The sequence below is a fragment of the Pseudonaja textilis genome, chromosome 7 (genome assembly GCF_049901715.1).
Source record: "Pseudonaja textilis isolate UNSWEBS1 chromosome 7, rPseTex1.2, whole genome shotgun sequence".
NCBI classification, from domain to species: Eukaryota; Metazoa; Chordata; class Lepidosauria; order Squamata; family Elapidae; genus Pseudonaja; species Pseudonaja textilis.
In genome coordinates this window covers 51739017-51766945 of record NC_141996.1, presented here as the reverse complement: position 1 = coordinate 51766945, position 27929 = coordinate 51739017, and the positions used below count along the sequence as shown (strand labels likewise).

The following is a 27929-nucleotide window of genomic DNA, read 5'->3' as shown; positions in this document are numbered from 1 at the left end:
TGAGCAGGGTTTTTTTTTTCTTTAAACGACTTTAACCATTTTTAAAGGCAGCCTAATAAATTATGCAGCTAACAATGGTGTGTACCTAAAGAAGATAAAAACAACCCTCCCGTGATGAGCTTTCCTCTCCTTGCTGTTGACAGACTGCTGCTACCTAGAAAGCAAACAAAACCCAACAGCTGTTAACATAGACAAACCGATCACAAACAGCTGGTACCAGAGCAGCGTCAAAGAGGCACCTTGCATAATCTTGGAAATCACCAACCCGCGTATCCAAAGAACAAAAGGCAAGGCATGGAAGGGTTTATTATACATATGCGCCGCAATAACCTGGACGCTTTTTTGAGCTCAGATTTAGAAAAGGGACGCCCCAGATCTCCTTCCTCGCCCATTTGGTTTGTCCTCTGGAGCAACTGGCCAGGAGTGAGATAACATCTGCTCCCATAAGAGGAAGTAACGCCTTGAACTGAAAGGCGACGTATTTTCCCAGAACGAGAAGGTGGGGTGGGGGTGGGGGAGATTGTCTCACTGTGTGAAAGGCACGCGAGGGGGGGAGAGTCCCGTCTCTCACCTCTCTAATACATCCCGCAGCCGCCTTTGCAGCAGAAGGAAGAGGAGCAAATGGCACCTTCTGCATTTCCTCAAGTCAAGCAACCAGTCAGCTTTCTTTCCGACTCACCGTCCGAAAAAGGATCGCCGCCGTTTGTGGCTCTTTCTACAGCTGCTCCTCTTGCAGAGGCGACGTGTCCCACGAATGGGCGGGACTGAGGCAATAGCCGGAAAATACTGTAAGTGGGAGGGAGGAGGAGGAGGAAAAAGCGGAGTACAGTACGGAACGGCGCGGCTCAAGGGTGGCTGAATTTGGGAACGTCACGCTTCTCTTTCTTTTCTTCCGCGGCCAGGTTGGGGGAAATACCATTTGTCAGGAGGGGCGGAAAACGCGATGGTGATTCAAACGGATGAATCTTTGAAAGGCCGTAAGGAAGTTTCTTACACGTGTATCGTTTCGAGTCCTAATTTAATGATGCGAAGACCGATTCGCTAGCAGTTGGTGAGAAAGACGCGCCGACCCTTGCCCCCCCAAAGATGGTACAGTCGTACAGCGTGTCTCTGGGGATGTTGTTGTTGTTAGGTTCCATCTACTGTCGGAATTGGAGATTGCAACAGATTTGTGAAAAGTTGTTTTGATAGAACTGCGGTAGTAGTTGAGGTCAGGTCTCGATAGGTGGGATTGAAAGTATCGGCCTGTATAATTCGAAATAGACTTCCCTAAACCCAGCCGATCTACTTCCGGACTTGAACAGCGACAGAAACGTTACATTTTGTATTTTGTTACTTGAAGTCTCGTGACTTCTAAGTTTAGAGAGAGAGATGATAAAATCAATACATAAACTGAGAGATGATAAAATCAATACATAAACTCTTGTATAAATAGCAAGTTATGTTGCAGACTAGGATAGAAAAACACTTGATTTTTCCCCTCCCAGCAACTACTATAGCACAGGGGTCTCCAACCTTAGTAACTTTAAGACTGGAGGACTTCAACTCCCAGAATTCCCAAGCCAAGAACAATACTATGCAATCATAGTATTTTGAATGTATTTGTGGAGCATATTTATTTTCTTCTAAATACTGGTAGTCCTCGACTTATAACAGTTCATTTAGTGACCAAAGTTACAACAGCCAGAAAGGTCATAAAACGGGACAAATTTCTCACTTAGCAACATAAATTCTGGGCTCAGCTGTGATCATAATTTGACTGCTAGAAAAGAACTTGATACTTGTGGTGGCAGGGTATTTGAGATAATTTTGAGTACAATATTTTTTAAAAAAATATAGGAATATATGGTTATGATATAAATCCATATAAAAGATGGGAGAGAAGGTATATATCCTAAACTTTCTATACAATGTGCATTGTTGTTTTTCATGTTTGAATTTTCCTATTTTTTAGATGGGGTGGCAAATAACTCTTCAGATTTTTGCTGCATCAGATTCTCATAGTTTCGTACTATTTGTCACACTTATACTGTTGTTGGGAGCTTTAGTTCGTCTATACTGGAAAACCAGAGATCCCTGTGCTTAAAAAAAAACAAATATACACTGCCCATTGAGTCTAGAAAAGAACACTGCCACTAGTTGTTTGTGATTAATGGGGTGAAAATGTATTTGTACAGAAATCATAAATAGCTGCCAAATTATTTAATCATCAATTTTATTTACTGTCAAGATTTGTTGTCAAAATGACACAATTAATACATTACAGAAAACAATATTAACCAAAAGAAAAGATTATGCATGTGTGCTTGAAAAATCTTTAGAATGAATTATCTCAGAAGCCAATATTGAAAAGCTACCTTTTAGGTATCTAGAAAAGAGTGAGAATCCCTAAGGCTGTTACTAAGATGCAGCACTAATTGTCACCCTCAGAGGAAGATTATACAGTGAATTTACTAAGCAACTGGATGCTTTTTACTTCAATCCGTTGTTTGTTGATTCTCACCTCCATGGCACAGGAGCTTGGCACGTTTGCTAGAGGATATACTTGTAGCAAAGAGCTTTGTAGCATCTATAACTTCCAGAGCTTATATACAAAAGCGTAATGCAGGTGCATAGTTACCATTTCTGAACTTTCTTTTCACTAACAAATTGGCCATGGGGTTCAGTAACACCAGGAGGTAAAAGTGCTAAATAAACTGGAGTCTCAGCTCCCTCATCTGGGCTTTTTGTGGCTCTGGGACCTGCCATATCGGTTCTGACCCACCCAGGACAACAAGCATTCAGAAGAATACCATCATTTTTTCTTGTCTCATTCAGCAGCCTTGCCTGAATTCTTGATAAAACTGTCACTCCAATTTTGGATACTCCATAAGCAGTACTTGGCCACCCTTCCTTCTCATGCACTCCCTTCTTGGTATCTTCCACAAATTTTTCCATGAGTTTCACTAGCTCCTCTTCGGTGATGGTGTCACTCCGAAATTTCTGCTGTAGATTCTGATTGCATCTGGACAATGCTGAAACTGAAACCATGCTAGATACATTGACTACTCTCCCTATGCCAAGACAAAAAAGAATATATCACAGGATAAGAATTACCTTTTTTTCCCCCTATTTTGTAACATATATATAATATTTGCACACAAAGGAGGGTTTATTCTCTCAATTATCAGTGAATCAGCTCTGCCATCCCATTTTGAATCCTACAGATAAGACAATGTGGGGCCACCTTTTTTTACTTGTGGGTGTTCTTTTGGATCTGAAAATCCTGAAATATTGGAATGTTCAATAGACAGAATCTTTCTTCAATGCTGGAAAAATGAATAATGCTGAATAAATAGGCTTACATAAATGTAAACATGCATATATTTATGATTACTCAATTAAGATTTTCATTATAGCTGTAAGTGCATATGTGACTGATAATGGTTGTCATCTATATGCAAATGAAACTCAGTTGAACTTTCCAAATGGAGTAGTTAATTTGTAGACAATTTTAATGAGCAGTAATTCAATCAATCTTGATTGTTTTGCCCTGTAACTGTTATTTCTACCAAGCTATGATAGCTAACTAAAGCATGTATTTCTTGAACATTTACTGGAGGAAAAAAAATATCTCCAAACAGAAATTGACCAAGCTTATCCAAGCTTAGGATAAACTGGAATTTTCAATATCCATTGAAATGAATCCTAGAGATTTTTCTGTAGGGCAGATGCATGCAAACTCTATCATCTAACATAGATCTCATATGTATATAAAATAATTTAAATGATTAGAAATAATTCAGTATTATAAAGCAGAACAAAATTCAGCAAAAGCCCAATTAAAAATAGTTCAAAGTCCATTCAAAAAATGGTACTGGGTAGCAACATACCATACCTGAAGGACATTCCTTAAGAAATGATTTCAAAAATATCTACGAGTATTATGATTTACAGTTTGTTGCAGAATATACTGTATTTCTTCTATGATTTTATTTCACAGGAATAAACAGGTAGTGGGTTTGAACAGTTTTTTGTTTTTGCTCAGCCTTCACCTCAGGTTCTTTTCTGTTCATGTGTCTTCATTTATCAACTAGCTAAACATATTAATTTGGAAATCCCATTCATTTCAATGAGATTAGTATCAGAGATATAAACTATAAAATTTGTAGAAGCACAATGACTTAAACATGGACATTTACTGAATTTAAAAGCTGAGCTTTAGGAAGAGTTGTGCGTATGTATTTTTCTGTTATTGTTTTTTTTTTTAGCATTTTACTTGTCAAAAACCTTGATTAATCTTTAATATACTCTGCCCCAGTGTGTGCTTACCATTGGGTTTCAATAGTGGCAGGAGTTCTATGCAAGCATTCCTGGTTGCAATAAAGTTTGTTTTCATTGTGACTTCTGCTTGTACAGCAAATGGGGTTGTATCTTCAACTTTTTTTTTCAAAATGGAAGAAAACAGAAGTTAAGAGTCTTAATAGGAAACCATTGTATAACAAAGAGATGTAAAGTTTAAATATTACATGAGTGGAATGATGCTGGCAAAAATTGAAGTGGATACTTAGGAGAGCCTAACCAGCTATTTTATCTGCATGCAAGATAAAAGTGCATATTATACTGTAATGAAAAATGACTCTTAATTATAATTAGGAAAAAGATGTACTGATATTTTAAATCAACAGAAAATATTCCTAGAAATATTTAAAATTGAACAGATCTTAATTTAAGGTATACTGCACTAGGATTAAGCCAGGATCCAGAATTACAGTATAAACCTCTATGACTCAAACAAACAAGCAAACATTGGTTTACACTTTCTCTTTTCTTCACACAACTGGAAAAAAAGAACCATGAAGCATTTTACCTTCCATCATTTGTAATTTGTATTCGAGTATAAAACTATAGTTTAAAATAATCTCTACTAAATTCCTAAACCATTCCGTTTCAAATAATGGTTTACAGATTTTCTTATTATATTAAGATACAATTTTAAATATTTCTATTTTGTGTACAATAACAATCTTTCCAGTTGGACAAGGAAAAAAGATGCAGATATAGGACTTGCTGCAAATTGTGGTAGAAATTGAAGTGTCAGTTATCTACCGGAACTCACAAGCTGTATATGCATGTGACCCTATAAACTAATACAGGCTAGATATTCTAATGTTGAAAATGGAAACCAAGCTAAATACATAGAGATCTACTGAAAGACAACTAAATGATACCGTATATATGTTAGGCATGAATAATCAGACCTACATCTATACTAGCTATTTTATTGTTCTCTGCCTATAATTGATAGTCCTCGACTTACGACCACAACTGAGCCCCAAGTGGTTGTTGCTAAATGAAACATTTAAGTGAATTTTGCCCCATTTTATGATCTTTTCCCCAGTTGTTAAATGAATCACTGCTGCAAGTATTGTAAGTAGTAAGATAAGTTGAATGGCTTCCGTATTAACTTTGTCAGAAGGTCACAAAAGGGAATCACATGACCTTGGGACATAGCAACATTCATAAATATGAACCAATTGCCAAGCATCTCAATTTTGATCACTGACCATGGAAATGTTGCAACAATTGCGTGAAAAATTGTCATAAGTAACTTTTTTCAATGCTGTTGTAACTTTGAATGGTCACAAAATGACCTGTTGTAAGACAAGAACTACCTGTTCAAGAAGCTCCCCAGACTGACAGCTTTTGCCTGAGAAAAGCTCTAAGGCATTCAAGAGGGGATCAGACCAAAAAGCCCTCTTATGTTATGTATATTATGTTGTGTAAATCTAGGCTGATTTGTCCCATCTCCCATCTGGGATGGTTGCTCTCCAATAAAATTACAGGACAGAAACATTTTAAGCTGAAATGACAGATTTAAAGTTTTAATTTGTAACTTATATCACTAAACTAGGGAATGCCAGAAAATCTGATTGATTTTCATCTCTTCTTTTGAAGAGATCTGTTTCATCTTTTCAGTCTTTCTGTCCTATCACATGGTTTATTATTACTTATAATGCATAAACTCCAATAGTAAATGTGTAGCACACTTTTGCTACACATTCACCTTCCCAACAGAAAAAAACCTGAAAGACCTGCAAAAAACATTAGTTGCAATTTTACTTTCTACAGAGTTGTAGCCAAAACCTTTCACCTTGTTGTTCACCCAATTTCAACATTCAGTGATTTACATTTAGGTTACCTTTGAAAGCAATTCCAGCATTGTTGACTAGCACATCCAATCCTCCATATTTTTCCTTGAGGAAATCACGGAGAGTTTGGATACTCTCCAGATCAGTAATATCCAATTGGTGGAAAAGTGGTTTTAATCCTTCTCCTGACAGTTGTGTCACTGCTGCTTTGCCTCGTTCAGGGTTCCGAGCAGTCAAATACACATCCCCAGAGAACTGCTTGCACAGGGCTCTCACAATAGCCAGACCAATGCCTTTGTTGGATCCAGTTACCACAGCTACTTTTGTACTAGACATTTTGCCTATAATTAAATGCCAAAATGTATAAGCAGAAAACACTTAACAAATTGAAGTTTTTCTAAAAAATCTTAAGTGATTTAATTTGCTATTTTTAAATAGTTTTTAAACATTGTTTTAATATTCAATGCCATGCTTCTAATTCAAACTCAGCCTAGTAGTATCTGAGGTGTGGAGTAGGACAACTGTAGAAATAATCGGGACTATACTTTTAATGTAATATGTTTCAAATGTATTATAGGACAGTTTAGGTGCACAATGTAAAACTTGACTATTATTAAAACTGAGCGAATTTGTTTCAATTACAGAGCCAGTCTGTTCTAGTGGTTAAGGCACAAGGGGTGAGTGAGTTTGCTTACATATGAAAGCCAGCTAAGTAATTTGGGCCAGTCACACTCTCAACCCAACTCACCTAACAGGGTTGCTATTGTGGGGAGGAGGAAGGAGTACTAGTTATAACTCAAGTAGCACTTGGAATTATTGGTAAAAATAATAAAGGTGAAATTAAAAACTAAAGTAAAAACTATTCTTCACTAACAATATTAAAGGGCAGACTAGATAGAGTAGAACTTTCAACCCAGTGGATTGTCGAGAGGATTACTTAACATTTTGATTACAGTATATGCTAACAAGTCATTTTCTACTCCTAGATTTTTTTCCATGGCGATCGTGCAGTTCAATTAAATGAACTCATTTAATGTGTTCAGCATTAAAACACGTTTTATAAACCACTCACTACACAGTCAAACTCAAGCCACACAAAACAACGAGAAATTCAGAATAAAAAAAGTCCTGAAGGTCGGAAATTTATAAAAGCGTGCAAATTCGATGTACGCCCCAATCACCAAGGAAGACTCGACTCTCCTGGGTTGCAAGGTTATATAATTATACACAACACTCCTCCCGTTTCATTTATTTTCATTTATTTCTTATATTGCCAAGAGTGTATATAAAGAATAAAACAGTCGGAATCCTTGAGCAGATGATAGAAAATTTTGAAAAACCAACCACATACCAGAATTATGGTATATCAGATTTTAAAGCTTTTACCTACTACTGAATCCTTTAAAAGCAAGAATCTATTTAGTTAGAAATGCGCGTTGGAGAATAAAATCCTGCGGCAGGTTGAGAGGGAGAAGGGAAGGGAGTGAAGGAAAAGCATTTTAAAAGAATTTAGCCACAATTCTCCCCTACCTTTCTCAGCCGCGTGAAGAGCGGTAGCAGTTCTCCCCAGAGTAGTAGGAGAAGAGGAGCCACCTCTTCATCCAATGGGAAACCTACTTACCGCCCACCTTGCTTTCTCTTAATCGGCAATTGGCTGAGGATCGCCTTTTCCGCTTTCTTGACGCCTGAGTAAAGCCTGGTGACTTCTGGGTTTGAAAGTACAAGATAGCTGAAGTCGGAAAGGAAAAACGTGGTTGTAGGTTGGGGATATTAAAGCGCGAATTGGCTGCGGGAGACTTGAAGGTAGCGTGGAAATAATATCTTGCAGCCCGTTCCTAATTCTTATCTCAAGAATTGTTCCTATCAAATTCTGGATGGTTTATTCCTAAAGAGATTATAATACTCCATAGATTTACTGAGTGAAATGCCTCTCTGAGCCCATTTGGAATTGTGGTTAGTCAAATGTGAATCTTAATATATTTTGTTTTAAAAGTTTATATTTTCGGTAATTCTTCCTGTTTAAGCCACAAATAGCATACTTAATAGTATTAAGAGCTATGCAACTCTTGGTAGATGTGACTAAAGGAATTGTTTAGAAGATACTTGCAGTATCATAGGTTTTACCCTATTTTACAGCAAACTAAGCCAAAGTTGGCAAAATGCTTCCTTCAGTGGTCAAACAGATTGAGGATCCATAGACATATTGGAGACTGAGAGTACTTCCGATGTTGTTCCCTAGAGATATGTCCTCACCAGCAACCTAATGTCTGGCTGACTGTCCGAAGTATTATGTTGGACATATTTTGGTTCTTATTCCTTCGCATTTTTGATTTTCCAAGTGTTAAATACAATATACATATATGAATATACCATATGCAAGTGTCTTACTGACATACTTGTAAAAATGAGGCATGACATTTCTGCAATTGAAATAATTGATTTTAAGAATTTAGTTTGCTTTTCTATTTTCAGTTTCTGCACAAATTTCCAAATAATTTTAAAATGAAGAAAGGCAGAGGTCGAACTTACCGAAAGAGACACAGAAAACAATCTACAGCTTTTTCTTCAAGTAATGGTAATATAATTAACCATTTTATTTACTTATGTACCGGTATGTATACATGTATATTTGTATTTGATTTTTATCCTGCCTTTAATATAAGGCAGTGAACATAATACTCCTCCTTCCTATTTTCCCTACAACAAACCTGTGAGCTGGGCTGGGCTAAGAGAGCATAACTAGACCAGAGCCATCCAGTTGGCTTTTATGCCTAAGGCTGGTCTAGAATTCAAAGTCTCTTGCTTTCTAAGCCAGCACCTTAACCATTTAGGCAAAACAGGCTCTTACTAACATACAGACGCACATATTTTGGTTTTTTAGTAATGATTTCTACAGGATTGTGTCTATAAAATTTAAATGATTTTAATTTTATTCATCCTTAAATCATATCTCATTTCTATTAGGTATTCGTTTTGTTGCACTGATGTTGGATTGCCTTTACCATAGTTAATTTTATAGTTTATATGATACTCCTAGTTCAGTGATGTATTAATACAAAATTTATTTTTTTATATGATATGTGATTATTTTCTTTCTTGTTTAGTAAATTTGAGTTATAAAAATGAATATATAATTCTCAAGAAGTGGTTGAAAGAAAAAGGCTACAAGAATAATAATTTAACTCCAGCAGTGTTTTCAGGTAATGTTCTAATAACTTTTCTAGAAGTTTTATTAGTGAAAGTTTGCAAGAAATGTGCTAACTTTTTATCCAAATGTGAACAGCCACAAAGAAGCCACATACATTTATTAACAAGTGATGTTAATAAGTAATGGTTTCTTTAATTTCAAATGATTACTTTTTCCTTCCATTCTAGGATTCCTGAGTTATGAGGAATACAGTTAATACAGTTATTTCAGTGTAAAATAGATTTTTATCACACAAGAAATTTAACTGAATTAGTTGGATTAGAGACTACTGTCATTAGTTAGGTATGTTTAAAGATAGACACATTATGAATGTGTCATAATGGGATATTAATACCCCCTAAAAACCCATCTTTCTTTTGACTTGGATGTGATGGCAGAGTTTTAGATCATCTTGTTGGGGGAAGAGGTATCAGGTTGAATGTTCTTGATTTGTGCATAGTCTTTATTAGGAAACTTAAGAGAGTATTATTCAATAAGAATGGAGAGACTCATTTGAGTGGGATGTGCATTTTAGGCAGATTGGCTGGTAAAGCAGTGAGATTGATCAATGGAGGTATATGAGCAGGAATTCATATCATGATTTGGATTGCCAGCTAATTCAGAATGTACTTCACATTTATTAGGGATCTTAGCAGAAATGGCAGTATCCTTTCCAGTGCTGAAGAAAGTAGCAAAGTCTTGTTTTAGCTCCTACAGTATCTAAAGAGCAGTGACCTTTAGACAGATCTCTGAGTTTAGTTCATTTTTTCTATTAAAAGCAAGGAAGGTGAAAGGGATCAATCATTCACAAAAGCAGTCTGCTTTTGGCTATGTAGGGATGTAGCTTTTATGCAGCCAGGCCAGTTCTTATCTAGAATTTAGAATTAGAATTTACCTTTATTGTCATTGCATTCCACGAATACAATGAAATTTGAAAGGTACTCTAGCACAGTGCCCCAAACACCACATCACAATCACACTACAAGTATTTAAAAATTAAAATAATTAAAATAATAATAATTAAAAACATTTAGTAAGTTAAAACATTTAGTAAGTTAAATAGTTTAAAATGCCACTATATACATAGGACTAGATCATAAATGCGCTGTTTGATTCAAGACAATTATAGCCTTGGAAAAGAAACTGTTTCTCGGTCTATTAGTCCTCCTTTTAAGACACTTATAACGTCTCCCTGATGGTAACAGTTCAAAATATGAATGACCAGGATGAGAACGGTCTGAAGATTTTTAGTGCTCTAGAGCAGTGGTCCCCAACCTTTTTTGTACCAGGGACCGGTTTCATGCAGAAACACTTTTTCAAGGACCGGTTAGGTTTTTTTTTAAATTTTTAATTTATTTATTTTATTTTATTTTATTTTATTATATTATATTATATTATATATTCCACTCATTGAAAAGCTAGTTATGACTTAATTTAATTATAATCAAAGTTGGATTGGATTTAATAATCATGGTTAATGCAGGCATGATATTCTCCTCTGAAAAAAAAAATCGGGGCCGGCCAGAAAAGACCCCGCGCCGCGTGCCAAGAAATTACACACACAACACCAACGCTACACACCCTTCCTTTCCAGCTGGTCAGGTGTGGATCAGCTCCGGAGCTGGGCAGTTGCTTCCCTGGTGGCGGGGCCAAGGCCGCCGCCCGGGGAGCGCCCGCTGCTTTCCCTCGCCAGGGCCGGGCGGTGGCCTGTTGCCCTGCGCCGCGTGGCTCCCGCCTGGCAGCGCGCTTCTCGGCACAAGGCAGCCGGGTTGCCCAAGGAGCCCGGCCAGCCAGGCGAGGGGAAGGCAGCGAAGGCCCTACCAGGCTGGGATGGAAAACCTGCTTGGCAAGGGGCCGGGGAAGCCTGCGGGCGGAGGACCAAGCACGCTGGGAGGCAGAGAGCCGAGGCCGTCAGACGGAGAGACGGCTGGTCTGTGGCTGCCCAGCTCCCTTTTCCTGCTGCTCACCTGAGTGGCCTGTAGCCGCGTGTCGGTGAGGTGATCAAAGAACTTCACCAGAGCCTTGACCAGGTCGCCAGCCGCTTCCGAAGAGGGCGAGGGCAGTTCGTGCAGGCTGGGATCGAGGCAATCAGTGGCAGCGTAGCCTCGCAGAAGTCCTGGCGTAAGCCCAGCAAATCAGGAGCCTCCTTAGGGAGAGCAGCTTCTCCGCGGCTACCACGTTCCCCTTTTCTCCAGCCACGCACGGTGTGGAGCTGACATTTTTGGTCGAGCGAGGCTGAGGGATGGCATCAAAACCAGTGCTTGATCCAGCACGTTGGAACAAGATGGCACCGAAGCAAAGTAGGCGGCCCGGTCCCAAATGATCCATGGACCGGTACTGGTCCGCGGACCGGTGGTTGGGGACCCCTGCTCTAGAGAGGAGTCTGGTCTTCACAATCTTCGCAATCTTTTCCAAAGAAGAAAGAGAGCAATGATTTTTTGTGCTCTCTGGAGCATCTTCTTATCCAGCATACCACACTGTTACACCGTATGCCAAAATGCTCTTGAAGGTTGAATGGTAGAAAGTAACTAGCAACTTCTCACCTAGACCACTCTTTTTCAGCAGCTTCAGAAAGTGCAAGCTCTGTTGGGCCTTCTTTGCAGTGGCCATAGTGTGGACCTACCAAGTAAGGTTGTGGGAAATATGAGTTCTTAGAAATTTAAAACTATAAACTCTTTTCCTTTCTCAGTTTTCTTTTGCTAGAAAATTTGTCAGGGAAGCAACTTTGTCCCAGCAATAGTTAGCCCAGTAATAGCTAACCGTTTTGTCATTGTGTGCTGAAAGTGAGTTTACCTGCACCCATAATGCAATGCGCATGTGACCTCCCCCGCCCCTACGCGTGTGCACGCTACTCCCCTGCGCAACCCGCCCTCTGCACATGCACGGCAGATACCTGACGATCAGCTGGCTGGCGAGAGGCATGTGCACATGTGCATTGTACCTGATCTGGGGTGCCTGCGTGTGATGCCTGCGTGCGCCACTTCTGGTACAAGTACCATAGGTTCACCATCACAGCTTTAGCCTTTTTAAAACCAAAGTTCTTAGCTTGCAGCTGTAAGGATCTCATTTGTGGATTTAAAAAATCTCCTCAATGCTTGAATCTATACAAAAAAATGCTTGATCAGATCCCATACTTGATTTCTGCCCTTGGATATGTCTATGTGTTCATGCTGAATTTTATTGAATTATATTGAATATAATTATATATATCATTATGAAGATTGTAAATTGACAACATAATTGTATTTCTTGGGGGACTACAACAGTACTTCCTCTCAAGCTTCCAAAAGGGGTTGCAAGATTTAAAAAAAAGTTTTGACTTAAATAATTTCTATATTCGTCACTCCATATTTTTATGTTAAGTAGTCTATTATAACTGTCTAAGAAACCAACAGTATTATACTTAATTGCATCTTCCTCTTCCTCCTATATCTTCTAGAAACAGGAAGGGGATTGATGACCACAAAAACACTTCAGGTTTGTGAGTACTTCTATGAATAAACAGATGAAACTATGTAACCATGAGGATATGAGAAATTATATTATTCTGTATTTTCATGTAATGTATATTATTTAATTTTTCCTTCTGACTTTATGCTGAATTTATAAATTATATTTAATACTAGTGGTTTAGGCTAGTATCTAGGTTTTGATGAAGGGCTTATGAGCAGGGACTCCAGAGACTCTGGGTAGGCTGGATTTATGTGGTTGTAGTTACGTTTCCAAAACCTGGTTGGTTTGGGATTTAAATTCCTGTGATTGCCAGATGATAGGAAGAAGATTCTCTAATCTAACATATTTGGACAACACCAGGTTAGATATAGCTTTTTTTTGGTATTATAGAATTTTGGTTTAGTGTTTTGAGTAGGCCCAGCAATTTTTAAAATATCCCCAGTGTTATTGTAATGTAAACTGAACTTCATTGTACCTATACATTGCTGCTTCCATCCAGTTATTTACAAGAACAGGAGATGTACCTGTGAAGCACTTTATTCTCATTGCAAAGTTTATGTTTCTGAATGTTTTTTGTCTTCTACTCTCCATTTATAGTCAATGCTGTGGTAAATTAATGCTAGATTTGCAGTACAATCTAGGTACATTAAGGATTTGGGATGTTTTGAATCCATAGCTATTTTTTTCACTTTCTTTGGTATATTTCATTTTTGAGAGTTAGATATAATAATAGGTGCACACTTGTAGAGTTTCTCATAGGATTACCAGGGTTATTATACTGTTAGAGCTTCTGCCAAGGAATGGTACTCTTCTGTTTTAACTCTCCTTAGCCTGTCTTTGGTGGGGATCAGGGTTGCTTCCAAAGTGAATTTCCAAAGGATCATCAAAGATAAAATGACCTAATCCTTACTTGTGCCTCCTCTGCAATTGATGTGCAATTGATATGCAATCTGCTTATTTTAAAAGTAGCAATTAATTAATTGCAGAGTGCCTTGGTTGGATATAGCGAGTGTGTTCTTTTTTTTTTAACTTCAGTGCATAATAAAGTATGATTTGAGTACTTTTTTCCAGTATATTCCTTCTGTTTTTTTAAACATTTCATAGGCTGAAGAATTGATTATTTCTTTGCCTGAAAACTGCTTGCTTACTTCCAATACTGTACTGAACAGTTACCTCAGAGAATACATTTTAAAGTAAGTTGGTCACCACTTAATAAAATCCTCAAATTTGCACATTGACATTTCAAAAGCTCTTATCACTTAAACTTATACTTCTGATCTGAACAGTTCCATTACGTTGAACAAAATTGATCAATTGGGGAATTATGTACAGTATGCATTTTTGTTAGAATTGATGTCATTAATTAAGCTTCATAATTAAAAAAAATAGAGAATGTTTGGGGAATTAGAGGTAGTTGAGTGATTGATTTAGAAGGATAAAATAAGAGATCTTCTTCCAGATAAATTGCAAATTAGCCATGTGTTTCTTTAAAACAAATAAAATGATATATTTATTGTATAATAAAGCATTATCTTGATTTAGTAATCTCTTTGCAGAGACATCATATGCACCCATAAATTCCATCTCCACGCGTGAGGAATTAAACTCTGAAGTCAGAAAAAAAATAGAGAATCCAACCTCTTTATTAAAAATGGGCATTCACATAGTAGTTTGCTGGATGATAAGAGGCATGTTTGCATTTTTTAACTGAACAGCACATATTTTGTTATGAAAAGCCTTGGTGTATGTGGTTAAAAAAAGTTCCAGTTCTCAAATGATAGCATTGTATCTTTTGATGAATAATAGCAGAATCTGTTTATATATTTCCTTTGTTTAAGAATGACCTAAGTCAGAGCCAGAATGTTCTGGGAGTCTGAGAGCTCTCTGTTCCCATCTGTGAATATTGTTGTATGTAAGCTTTGTGTACGCTTTTCCTTTTATACAGAAACAGATCTATTTGTACCATATGTTGTACTTTGTACTATGTAAAGAAATAAACTCTGCACATATTTCTGTTCCCATATTTCCTCAAGATTAGGGCTTAACACTTTGTCTGCAACATCAGGGAATATCTTTCCCATGCTTCAGTCATTCATTGTGATAATTTTATCAATAGTGAGCAGTGTCTCAGGGCACTAAAATGGTTTTTATGTAAGAAAGTCAAATGATGTAATAAGTAGAAAACCTACAGTAAAAAAGGCCACTAAATAAATTGAACTACTCTATCTTCTAATTGGTATACCTAAAAAGATGCAGGAAAAGATACTGAAATGGTTAAACATTTATGGCAGAAAGGTTACAGTGTTTGTTGCTTTCTAGATTAGAAGAATGATGAATAAGCAGAATGTGATAGGAATGGGTAAACTGATACAAGACATGACAGCAATGGATATGGACCTTTTTTTCTCTTTTTGTCAAAATAGACAGTGCAGAGTCATCCAATGAAGGCAAATAGTGTGAAATTCAAGACAGAAAAAACATTACTTTAAATGGTGAGGTTGGTGTAGTGATTAGGGCATCAGGTTATAAACTAGAAGAGTCTAGTCTCAGGCATAAAACCACTTGTGTGACTAGTCACTCTCTCTTAGCCCTAGAAGGCCAGGAGTGGCAAACCTCCGAACGTTATGACAGGAAAACTGCCTTCTGCAGTTATGTCCATTAAATCGCTAGGAATGGAGCTTGACCTGGAAGAATCTTTAGCAAGAGTCTTAAGTGTCCAAAAGAGTATGCATTACTTCCATTATCAGAGACTATTTACTTAATTATTGGAGAACTTCTGTTAAGCTCATGGCTTGTGGCATCCCAGGCATCTCTGGTTGGGTGCTGTATGATTAGACCATTGACCCCAATATTGCATTCATTTAATTTTCAAGCTGTTCTTACTTCTTTCAATTTCATACCATGTGGGTGAGAGCTTTCTGATTTTACTTCATGTATAATGATAAAACTCAGAAATTTGGTTAAGAACTGTGATTATCAAAATGTAGTTACTATGCTTCCCTTTGCCTTTTCAACAGATGGAAGCCTCCAATTTCTCCTGTGATAGCATTATGTTCCTTTTTAATAACAGAGAAGTGGTTCCATAGGAAATCTGTGTGGAAACCATACCTGGATCTCTTACCTGAAACATATACCTGTCCTATTTATTTGGAACAAGAAACACTGAACCTTTTCCCTGAGCCCTTGAGAAGAAAGGCTCTCGAGCAACGATCATTGATCCAGGACCTTTTTGCTTCTTCAAAGCGATTTTTCTCTTCTTTGCAGCCTTTATTTTCTGAAGATGTGGAGATTATTTTTAACTTCAGTGCTTTCCAGTGGGCTTGGTGCACTATAAATACAAGAACAGTGTTTATGAAACATTCACAGAAAGACTGTTTTTCCAGAGAACCAGATATTTATGCTCTAGCTCCATTTCTGGATCTGCTAAATCACAATCCAAAGGCCCAGGTAAGATGATAATAATGGTGATATTAATTTTATGAATTATAGAAAGAAAAAAGAAAAGGGAAGTCACATATATATATATATATATAAATGTATGGTATTCAGCTTTGTTTGGGTATTTTCCCACGTCATTATAGTTGTGTTTTTAAAATTGTAGCAAATGTTTTGGCAGAATCTCATCAGCTATCATGACAGATGAGATTCTGCTGAAACATTGCTACAACTTTAAAAGCACAACTATAATGACGTGGGAAAATGCCCGAACAAAGCTGAATACCATACATGTAAGTACCTGCGAAAACTTAAGAAAACACACACACACACACACACACACACACACACACACACATATATGTAAGATTGAGAGCATCTTGGCAACGTTTCAACGAGTTCCCACCCGCCATCTTCAGGCTGGTGCTTTCGGCTTCGTGCTTGTGCAAGCAAGGTGTGATTGGAGCTGCCGTCTCCCTATATACACTGGTGGGGAGGTTGGCTGTGTTGTCATTTCTTTTTATTTTTTATTTTTATTGGTTTTTAAAACAAACATAGACAAACAAAACAAAAAAACATCAAGCCATCTTCCCTATATATACATACATTGTGCCAGTTGGTTTACAAATTGTTTTGTGCTTCCATTTCATAGTCTTCAATTACAATTGTATATATTCTCATATTTTCAATCAAGTATTAAATACATTAATATCATTGTTAATCATTTGACCATACTTTTATTCATTCATGTTTTACGAAATAATCATGTTTAACTTAAATTGTTTCATGACAGTTCATATTATCATCTCAAATCTATCCTACAATCATCTTGTAGATATAATAAGAAGAGAATACCTCTTTATATATTTATTATTTTCCTAAAAAACTACATATTTCATTACCATGTTTTATTGTCTAAGCATTGATAGAATAGATCCCAAATTTTATAAAATTGTTTATCATCTTGTTCTCTGATTTCAAATGTCAATCTACTCATTTCAGCACATTCCAATATTTTCTTAATGATTTCCTCCGGTGATGGTATTTTCTCATTTTTCCAATTTTTAGCAAATACAATCCTAGCCGCTGTTAATACATTTACAATCAGGCATTTCAATTCTTTACTATATATTTCAGGTAAAATTCCCAATAAAAAATATCTCTAGTTTCAAATCTATATGCTTTTTTGTCATTCTTTCCAACCATGTGTGGATTTTAGTCCAATATTTTTTAGCATCCGTACAAGTCCACCACATATGGTAATATGAGCCAGGAATCTGATGACATTTCCAACATTTTTCAGATTTGTTCTTGAACATTCTTGCTATTCTTGTCGGGGGGAAATGCCACCTGTAAAACATCTTATACAAATTTTCTTTATATGCTGTCATTTTATAATTTTGAGACCACAGTTTTTGCCATTTCTCTAGATCAATCCCATATCCAAAATTCTTCCCCCAAGCAATCATAGTTTCTTCAACTTGTTCTTCTTCTAGTTTAATTTCTAATAAATATCCTTACATTTTTTTAATCACCTTTTCATCAGTACCTGTCAAAATCTTATCTAAATCAGTCGATTTATCATAGAAACCTTCTGTTTTAGAGTCTTTGTCATACCTTGAATGTATTTGCGCGTATGAAAACCAATTCATCTTTATACCTTGTTCCTCTAATTTTTGTATAGATTTAAGTTCACCCTTTTCATTCAATATTTCAACATATCTAACTGTTCCTTTTTATATATTATAGGATAAGAAAATGCTTCAATAGTTGATAGCCGGACTGGAATTTTCAAATAACATTGTCTTTTAGTCTTCTCCCAGTTTAAGCACAGAGACTACCGTATATAATGTATTCTAAAATACCTCTGTGATTTAGTTCCTTTATATCACAGAAAAGCATGCCACCCCAACAACAGATCATGTCCTTCTAATGTCAACAATCTAGTATTTCTTAATGTTATCCATTCCTTAACCCACATCAAATTTGTAGCTTGGTAGTACAACTCCCAATTAGGCAAACCAAATCCTCTTATTCTAGCATCTTGCAAAAGTTTTAGCTTTATTCTCGCTTTCTTACCTTGCCGTATATATTTCAACACAATTTTGTTTAAATCTTCAAAGTAATCTTTTCCAAGCCTAATTTGAATTGTTTGGAACAAATATAAAATTCTGGGTAATATATTCATCTTGATTGTTGATATTCTCCCTATTAATGACAGTTGTAAATTTTCCCATTTCACCAAATCTAATGCTATCTGTTGCTTAAGTTTGATATAATTATTCTCTTTTAGTGTACTGCATCTTGCTGTCAAATGTATCCCCAAGTACTTAATCTTATTCGTGACCTGAATTTTCAATAGATCTGTCAGTTCTTCCTTTTGTCTTGATAGCATATTCTTTGTCTTATCTTTATTTATTTTCAAACCAGCCACCTTTCCATATACCTCCTATCTTTTCTATCAATTTTGATGCTGTTTCTAGTGGGTCTTCTAAAATGAAAACCGGATCATCTGCGAATGCTTGCAACTTAAATTCTTCCTTTTTAATTTTCATCCCTTTTATATCCTTTTCTTCTCTAATATTTCTGTTTAACACTTCCAAGGTTAACACAAATAACAAAGGTGACAGTGGGCACCCTTGTCTTGGTCCTTTTCTTATATCAATAGTCTGTCAGTTCTCCCTCTATTGTTACCTTTGTCGTTTGGTTATGATATATAGCTTCTATTGCTTGGATAAATTTTTTACCAAAGCCCATCTGTTCCAACTCTAGTAACATGAATCGCCAATTCACATTATCAAATGCCTTCTGTGCATCTAAAAATATCAAAGCCATTTGTTTTTCAGGATGTGCCTTGTAATATTCCAAAGTGTCCAAGATTACTCTCATATTGTCTTTAATTTGTCTCTTTGGCAGAAATCCATTTTGATCAGGGTGGATAAAATTATGTAGGTATTTTTTAAGTCTTTCTGCAAATATTGAAGAAAACTTTATAATCTGTGTTTAGTAAGGAAATAGGTCTATAGTTCTTGATTTGTAATGGATCGGCCTCCTCTTTTGGGACAAGTGTAATATAAGCTTCTGACCATGATTTGGGTATCTTCTTCTTTAACATAACTTCATTCATAACTTCTAGCAATGGAAGGTTCAACAATTCTTGTAGTGTTTTATAAAATTCTGCCGGAAATCCATCTGGGCCTGGTGCGTTTCCATTGTTTTGTTTCTTAAGTGCTTCAGTTAACTCCATCATCGTTATATTGCTTTCTAACATTGTTTCAATCTCTTTGGGTATCTGGGGTAGATTAGCATTCTGTAAGTACTGTTTAACTCTTTCCTCATCAATATTCTCTTATGTGTATAGTTTCCCATAATAGTTTCGTATAATTTCCTTCTTCTCTTTTCTATCATAGCAAACTTGGCCTTGGTCATCTATTAACTGCAATATTTTCCTTGATTCCTTCTCCTTTCTCAATTTATATGCTAACCATCTACCTGGTTTATTTGCATCTTCAAAATAGTTCTGTTTCGCACCTCTGATTTTCTATGCTAGTTCTTCTTTTTCCATTAGTCCCATTTTATGTTTAATTACGTCAATTTTTAACTTAATGTCCTTTTTCTGTAGCTCTTTTTCAAGTCCTTTATACTCATCCTCTAATGCCTTAGAGGCTAGTCTTTTCATGGTATATCTTTTCCTTCTATAGTCTATTATCAAGCCTCTGGCATACGCCTTCATTGTATCCCATACATTCTGGATTGATGTATCTTCTTTTTTGTTTTCTCTAAAGAAAAAGGCCAGTTCTTTCTCCATCCACTGTGTGAAGTCTTTTTCCTTTAAAATAGTATTATTTAACATCCATCTAGATCTTCTTCTTTGTCCTTTCCATTTAATTGTCATTGGATTGTGATCTGCCCAAGTATTTGTTTCAATATTTATTTCTTGGATATTAGCTAACAATTCTGTTGACATCCATATCATATCTATTCTGGACCATGATAAATGTCTGTTTGAATAGAAGATGTATTGTTTAGTCTTAGCATTTCTTTCTCTCCATGTATCTTTTAAATTTATTTCATCTATCATTTAAAAAAAAGATTTAGGGAAAGTCTTTCTGTTTTGCTTTGTCGTTTTCTTTGCTTGTATAGTCCAATTATCTACAATTCCATTAAAGTTTCCCATCATAACTATATTAGCATAGTCCAGTTCAATTATTTTCATATGTAATTTTCTATAAAATTCTTCTTGATTGTCATTCGGGGCATAGATTGCAATCTGGAGTGTTTTCATATTATTGTCCATTATTTCCACCATTAGTATTCTTCCATCGTCATCAGTATAGATCAATTTCGCTGGGATAATATCTTTAATGTATAAAGCCACTCCTCTTTTCTTGCATTGTGTCAAAGAAGAAAATATTTTCCCTAACTTTGGCTGTATCAACAATTGTTCATGTTGCTTTTTGATATGTACTTCTTGTAGGCAGATTATATCAAATTTTAATTTCTCTAATTTATGGAAAGTTTTCCTTCTTTTAACATTTGAGTTAAGTCTGTTTATATTAATTGTAATCAGTTTTTTCTCTTCCATGGTTATATTTTGTAGTTAGGTTTAGCAGCTCTCGTAGATCTTGGTTCACGTTGTTCTTTGGCTTCCACCTTTCCACCTGCTGCACTTTCTTCTTTTTCAATCGCCATTTGGCAATCCTCTTGGAATTCAATTATTGAGATTTTTTTTCTGCCTCTTCCTCTTTCCCTCCAAAAAATTCTGTGTAAAATGATTCAGCTTTCTCAATTGAGTCAATTCTGTGTCTCTGTTCTTGCCATGTGAACATTAAACCTTCTGGAATCAGCCATCTATAATTTACCTCTTTTTTAAGTAACATTTTGGTCAGAAATCGGTATTCTCTTCTCATCTCTCTCACTCTTCTGGGTACTTGTCTCAGAACGACAATCTCCTTATCTTTATATTTCAATGTTTTTTCTCTTGCCACTTGCAGTATTTGCGTTTTAATGGCTTTCTTTGTAAATCTAATGTGAACTTCTCTTGGTAAGCTATTTCTCATTGCATATCTTGTGAAGACTCGAGAGACCTCATCTATTCCATCCATCATCTTCTCTTCAGTTATTTCCAAGGCTTCAGCCAATATTTCTATCATTATCTCAGCTAGATTTTGTCCTTTTTCTTCCTCTATGTTTTGGAATCTAAGATAAAATTCTGATCTGTCCATCTCCCATCTCAGCATCCCACTTTTATCTTGTTCAGCCACAGTTAATCTGCTATCAATGTCTCCAATCTTCTTATCTCTTGGTTTATCTTCTTCAATTTTTTTGAATCTCTCATCGTACTTCATCATCATTTGTTGAATTTTCTCCACTTTTTCATCAGTTTTCCCTGTTTTTTGTTCAATGTTCTCTGTTCTCTTTTCGATATTCTCTGTTCTTATTTGTATGTTTTGAATTCCTTGCATAATCATCTGCAGGGTCACTTTTTCCTGTTCTTGTTCTTGCTGTAATATTGTCTGTATTGAACGTTGTCCTCCAGATGGTGGAGAGGAAGAAGTAGAAGTTGAGGAACCAGGGGCTGTTAGTTTCCTACTCATTTCAGAAAATTCAAAATCTTCAGGTTCTTGTAGACCTTAATCCACTTGTGAAATAACCAATTGCAATTCCAAATAAAAATAGTGGGAAAAAAGAAGCCAAATAGTAGCGATAATAATAATAACAACAACAACAACAATAAATTCTTCAGGTTCTTGTATACCTTAATCCAGTCGATTGGTTAGATATCAGTAAAAACTCAAAAATGGAAGAAAAGAGCATAAACACAAAAGAGAAAAAATTGTTAAATCCTAAAAAAGGCGGAAAAGTAAAAGGTAAAAAACTAAAAAGGAGAAAAGAAAAGTTCTTCAGGTTCTTCAACACTTTAATCCAATTAAGAGGTCTCAGGTATAAAAGGATACATAAGAAGAAAAAGAAAAACACAAAAATAAAACACCAATATGTAAGGTAAATAGAAAAAAAAAATACAAGGGAGGGAGAGAGAAAAAAGAAAAGAGACTACTCCCTTAAAAAAAAGGGAGGGAAATCAAATACTGAAGCTTTACCTTTAAAATAAAATGCAAACATAAAAATTTGACTTCAAAAGACAAAAGGAAAGACAAAAATCAAGTTCTAAAAGGCCAAAAATCCAAATAGTTATTACGAAAAGTAAGCTAGAAAGGAGGGGGTTTGTTAAAGTAAGAAATAGCACAGCTTAAAAAAGGATGAAAAGAGCACACTGTACTTTGTTAAATTGTCCAAGGCTTTTGTTAAGATTTTTAACTCTCCAGAATCTTACCACCTTTTTTTCCCCGATAAGCTTCAACACCAGACTTCAGTGGTTGATAGAAATCCAGAAGACCATCTGCAATAATACTCTCCCATGCTCTTCCCTCTATCTTATCAAGCAGGCAATGTCTTTGAAAAGAAGTCTCAGTTCTTTCTCAGCTTTGTCTGGTTAAGAAAAAGAAATAAAATATTTCCAAGCCTCTAGTTGGCAGTGTTACAGAGTTTCTTTTGCTTTCACTTTCCCCCTCCTTTTCCAAACAAAATATAATGAAAATTAATTAAAAAGGGAAAAAGATATTAAAAAAGATAACTAAAAGGGAGTCTCTAGCCTAAAATATTATAAAATCAAAAAGAAGAGAAAGAGTAAGTGGAAGAAGAAAAAAACAACAGTCCAGTTTCAAAATATAAAATCCTATGTAGAAAATCCAGCAATAAGGGGAAAAATTACTTTGACATTCCTGTTTAAAATCGCCGCTTAATCACTTCTGTCAAAACTTTTACAGATTCATTCTTTTCCTTAGGGTGTCCTTTCAAATCTTAAAGAAAAGGTTCTCACCAAACCGGCACACTTTCTCTTTCTGTTCTCTTTCGTTTTGGAGCTGTCCCAACTTCAGCAGCTTTAATGGCTGCCTCTTTGCTGCTGGCAAAAAGAGCTTCTCCTGGATCTACCAGGGACTTTGCGGTATCCCTGGGATTGACAGGATGCGCTCTTTGCATTCACCGTCTCTTCGGGACGGTTTAGATCCAAATGGACCGTTCAGGAGCAAAGATATTGGCAGCGATCTCAGACCTCCAAGATCGCATACCGTATCGTTGCGACGCCAGCTCCGCCCTCTAAGGTCTGGTCGGCTGTGTTGTCATTTCTTGATTGGTTGATGGAGTTGATGTTTGCAGATTGGCTGGCTTTTTCGTAAGAACATGTGTAACTGAGGTATTGGCTGTGTGTCTATCAGCCTCCTGTGTTGTAACGACCTGGGTAATGGGCTGTGTGATGACCTTTTGAGTTCTATTGTTTTGACATCCTGGGTCTTGTGCTGTAATCTCCTGGGTCGTAATGACCTGGGTCATGGGCTGTATGGTGACCTGGAAGCACCAGCCTGAAGATGGCGAGTGGGATCAGATTTTGATCAGATGCTTCTTCAGTGTGAAAAACTGGGATGCTTCTTCACTGGGATACCTTTTCCATGTGAAAAACGGTCATAAGTTGTTTTTTTCGGTGCCGTTGTAACTTCAGTCACTAAACAAATGGTTGTAAATCAAGGACTACCTAGAAAACATTCTTGTTCAAGTATAGAAGGAGAAAGAAAGCTTCAAGCTATTGTGTAATTGATATAATTAACATAGAATTGATCCCTTCTAGCCTTATTAGTAAATATATTTAATTCCCCCCAATTATATTTATTTTGTGGGCCTAACGGGCCTTTAGAAGTGTAGGGTTTGATCCAAGGATCATGTGTTCAGTAATGAGAATGTATTGATATATTTCTCTTGAACTTAATTTTTCTCATACTCAGGTGAAAGCTTCATTTAATGAAAATACAAAATGTTATGAAATAAAAACACATCTAGGCTATCAGAAATACAAAGAAGTATATATTTGTTATGGCCCTCATGACAACCAGCGACTACTTCTAGAATATGGTTTTGTGGCTTCTGATAATCCCCACAGCTGTGTGCATGTTAGTACAGGTAAGGCTATGGCTAGAAAATCTTAGAACAATGAAAGCCCATCTCTTTCTCTTAGACCTTTGGATACTATCAGTTCCCTACAATTGAATCCTACAAGTAGTCTGATACACTAGGATGAGATGCTGGGGAATAAAAAAAAGTGCTAGCCCACAATCCTTTTGGTGATATTGCTTTTTTTCAAACCTTTCCTGTGATATCCTTATGTACCTTCACAAAATTCTTAAACGGGTTCTCAGACTGTGGGTTATGACTTGTGTCCACAAGAATACGTGTACAGAATATTTTCATTTCTTTAATATCTAATAGATCCTTTAATGACCCTGTAATCCCTTGCATTGGGGTGGAGTTGGGACAACTGAAAGGAGCTGCGTGTTTACTGGCCAGATGCCCTTCCTTTTGCCAATGCAGGGTTCGCAGCTGATATTTACTCATTGTACCCAGAGAGAGAAATAGCTGCCCTACCTAGGATCCAACTCACAGCTTCCTGATTTGTGAGGCGAGAGCTCCATCTTCAGGCCACTGCACCACTTTTCTTTAATATTTAATAGATATGTTAATAATATTAACTAGTACAGAATGCTGAAAATATCAGCGTTGCAAAAGTATTAATGCTTTTATTTGTTTTAAACACTTTATTTCAACTTTCTTTAGATACATTGCTTAAATATATTTATTCAGAAGACAAACAGAAATCTATGAAACTTTTCATTTTACGAGAGCACAAGTTGTTAGAGTAAGTCATCTTTACATCTTTATAGTATAAGTTTAGAAGATTTCGCATTAAACTTTGTTTGTGGATTTGAAGTAATGAAAATAAATTTGTGCAGGGTTTGTTGCTTCTGGATGGATCCTGACTAAACACAGGAATTTTGCTTAACACTGGAACACATCCTGCAATGTATCTTAGTTGAAGATTGTGCTAATATGCATGGTTTGGAACTTAAGAAATTTGTGTACTTTATAATCCTGTTCCTGACACAGATTTTACTGTAGTTAGTCAATATTTTATATACATTTGTTTCTATAAACACAATAATAAAATCATGGACTGCTACTTTTTGATTTAGGGACGGGATATATGGAAATTTTATAGGAAAATGCATATTAAGAGTTCATGTAATTCAGAATTAATTTGCATCAATAGTTGGATAGTAGCTCTCTAAGTGAATGTGTTTAGTATATTGTTTTTCCTTTCCTTTCCTTTTTTTTAAGTACTATGGAGTACTGAGGCAGTTGGTGAAGTGAGAAAGACAGTATTTTCTCTCTTAGGATATGAAATCAATTGAATTTAGATTTTTTAAAAATACTTTTTTTCCTAGTGATCTGACGTTTGGCTGGGATGGACCATCTTGGACACTTCTTACAGCCCTTAAATTGTTATGTCTTGAAGCAGATGAATTGTAAGTTGCAAACATTTGCTGAAAATGATTCATTTGAGTAAATGTCACTTGAAATGTCATTTTCTTGCTTTGTATCTGATACATACAAATATATTCAAAATTTATAACTCTAGTACTTTATGGAAAAAAGTAGTGCTTGGAGATGTTGCTTCAAGGAAGAATGAAGAAAAGAGTGTGGCTTTTGCAACAAAAATATGTATGTCATTGATGGAAGAAACTCAGCATGTACTTCAGAAGGTACTTTTAATACTTAACTGCTCCAATGTAAAATTTGAGAGTGGAATGTTTTAAATTATTAAGATTTAAAAAAAATGAGATTCCTCTTAGAGCCGAAAGTGTCCTGCCATATATCAGCTTATCTCTAGCCAGTAAAGGTCAGGAATTTATAGAGAAGATGTTTGGCTCTGATAAATATTCAAGAAGAAAGAACTCTTCAACTGTGCAGCAGTTAAAAATGTTGGTTTACTGCACTCCTAATAATAATGGAATAGATGAATTACTTGATTATTATTATTAGAGATTGCATATTAACAAGTTAGACTTCGTAGCAATTTTTCTAGAGATGTAAAATAAATTGAAATAGATCAGTGTCACCCAAAACTAGAGGTGTAAGGTTTTTCATTATCACAGCCAGCATGCTATTGCAACAATAAAGCTGGAAATGACTATTTAAAACTATTGAGTCCAACTTTTTTCTATTATAGTAATCCAGATAAAAGTGTTTGTGGTTAGTTCTCCTATCATAACAACAAATACTATTGGGCAATTTTCTCTAACATCAAGTAGAATCTGCCATCCTACACTTATTATTATTGTGTGTTCTGAACAATTACTGTATTATATAAATATTTTAAAATATTAAATGAAAATTTGACTTTATGAGTAAATTTATTTAACAACCAGAGAGCTTTAAAGTATAATTTTGTTTTTTCTTTCCAGATTTCAGTTTTAAAAAATCATTATGAACATCTTGTGAATCAACTGGGTTTGGTGGAAGCATTGCATACAGAAAATCTAAGAATCCTGCAGCTTTCATATGAGATTCTTCAGCATTTATCCTCCACAACCATGTAATTTTCCCAAAACAAAATTGTGCTAGTCCCTGCAACAATAAAACAACTTAATATTCAGCGTGAACATTTTGTAAAATATAAACAGAAGAAACAAACAAACCAAGAATGCATAGATCTTTAAAGTCCTTTAAGTAAGACTGCATTAATCAGAGAGAAAACATTGGACCAAAACATTTTAAAAAGGGCAATAATGAGGCCAAAAGGATATGTAGTCTAAACGATGATTTAGAGCAATGTTTATTAACCTTCCCACTTTTAAAAAAATATAGAGGTCCTCAAAAAGTTTTTGTTTGCATGGACTATTATTTACCAATGTTCACCATCTTAAAAATTAAAATTGATGCATTTGCTGATGCTACCTATTCTCACAATTAGTCAATGGGATTTTAATATTCTTTTTCAGAATAGGCTGGCAAATTGCTTTTGTGGATCTCTAAGACAGTCTTGGGGTACTCCCAGAACTCTTAGGATCACAACACCTTTCTTCAGAGAAATTAATTTCATTTTCATGAAGTAGAACAGGGATGTTAAACTCGCGGCCGATGGGCCTGATGCATCACACAGGCCATGTTCACGTCCAGTTTAGCAAAGGGGAGCAAAAGTCACGATATGTCATGTGACGCTGCCGTGATGACATGAGTTTGACACCCCTGAGGTAAAATTTCTTCAGCAATGGTGGAATATGAAAGGCTGATGGAAAATAATGGAAATTGCTTCCCCTCTGAAACACCATCTTTTTATCTCTGCTTGTTTACTTATTAAGGAAAGTCATCTGAATTTTAACTTCTTTTAGACTGCTGATGGATTTAGATTCTGGCTACCCCTTTGATACATGTTGACCTGGAGTAGATAAACTGGACTTCTTGAGAGATATGGACTAGAGAAATAATTACATGAAGTTTGTTAGGAGCCTTCATTTGGTTCTTGAAAAACACTAGATGTAACTGCATCAAAAATAGGTTATGTCTGCAAACACTTTAGAACTAGTGAATCATGCATATCTGTTTTGCAGTTTGCACAGCTGAGACTAGAGTGCTACTCATTACTTGTATTTCTGGTTTCCTAAAATGCCACAATTCTAAGACTGCTTCATCTCCACTTTTATATTTAAACATGTTTTCTTCTCTTCTAGCCTGCACATTTTATAAATTTTGAATTTGTTAATGGCATCATTAAGTTCAGATGTACAGTTTGCATTTTAACTACTGGAGAAGATCATTCACAACTGTGTTTAATG

At 35.9% G+C, this 27929-nt stretch overlaps 3 protein-coding genes across 10 annotated transcripts in view; 1 reads left to right on the top strand and 2 right to left on the bottom strand.

Annotated features, from left to right (window-relative positions):
* DOP1B (DOP1 leucine zipper like protein B) overlaps positions 1-819 on the bottom strand; it is a 53541-nt gene extending 52722 nt beyond the window's left edge. For 3 of the 4 annotated variants that reach the window (XM_087937608.1, XM_087937610.1, XM_087937611.1), the window contains exon 1: positions 572-711. The gene's annotated coding sequence lies outside the window, so the exon portion shown is untranslated. Of the gene's footprint in view, positions 1-571 lie in introns of all 4 variants that reach the window. The other variant, XM_026700530.2, reaches the window with a different exon arrangement.
* SETD4 (SET domain containing 4) lies at positions 513-26746 on the top strand. Of its 5 annotated transcripts, none has more exons than XM_087937612.1 (12): positions 513-788; positions 903-1051; positions 8604-8706; positions 9236-9331; positions 12758-12795; positions 13876-13964; positions 15789-16218; positions 24045-24219; positions 24871-24952; positions 25539-25619; positions 25733-25856; positions 26559-26746. In XM_087937612.1, exons 3-12 carry the CDS (start codon positions 8634-8636, stop codon positions 26691-26693), a joined length of 1323 nt encoding a protein of 440 aa, XP_087793738.1. In that variant the 5' UTR covers positions 513-788; positions 903-1051; positions 8604-8633; the 3' UTR covers positions 26694-26746. The 5 variants fall into 5 exon arrangements, with proteins under 5 accessions (XP_087793738.1, XP_087793740.1, XP_026556322.1 ...); XM_087937614.1 differs by having other exon boundaries at positions 663-788; positions 903-977; XM_026700537.2 differs by lacking the exon at positions 903-1051 and having other exon boundaries at positions 688-788.
* On the bottom strand, positions 2199-7763 carry LOC113436249 (carbonyl reductase [NADPH] 1-like). The gene is made up of 4 exons (XM_026700541.2): positions 7662-7763; positions 6182-6472; positions 4312-4419; positions 2199-3053 (listed from the first exon to the last, which is right to left on the bottom strand). The coding sequence occupies exons 2-4, from the start codon at positions 6465-6467 to the stop codon at positions 2617-2619; spliced, it is 831 nt and encodes a 276-aa protein (XP_026556326.1). The 5' UTR covers positions 6468-6472; positions 7662-7763; the 3' UTR covers positions 2199-2616.
* Positions 26747-27929: the final 1183 nt, after the last annotated feature.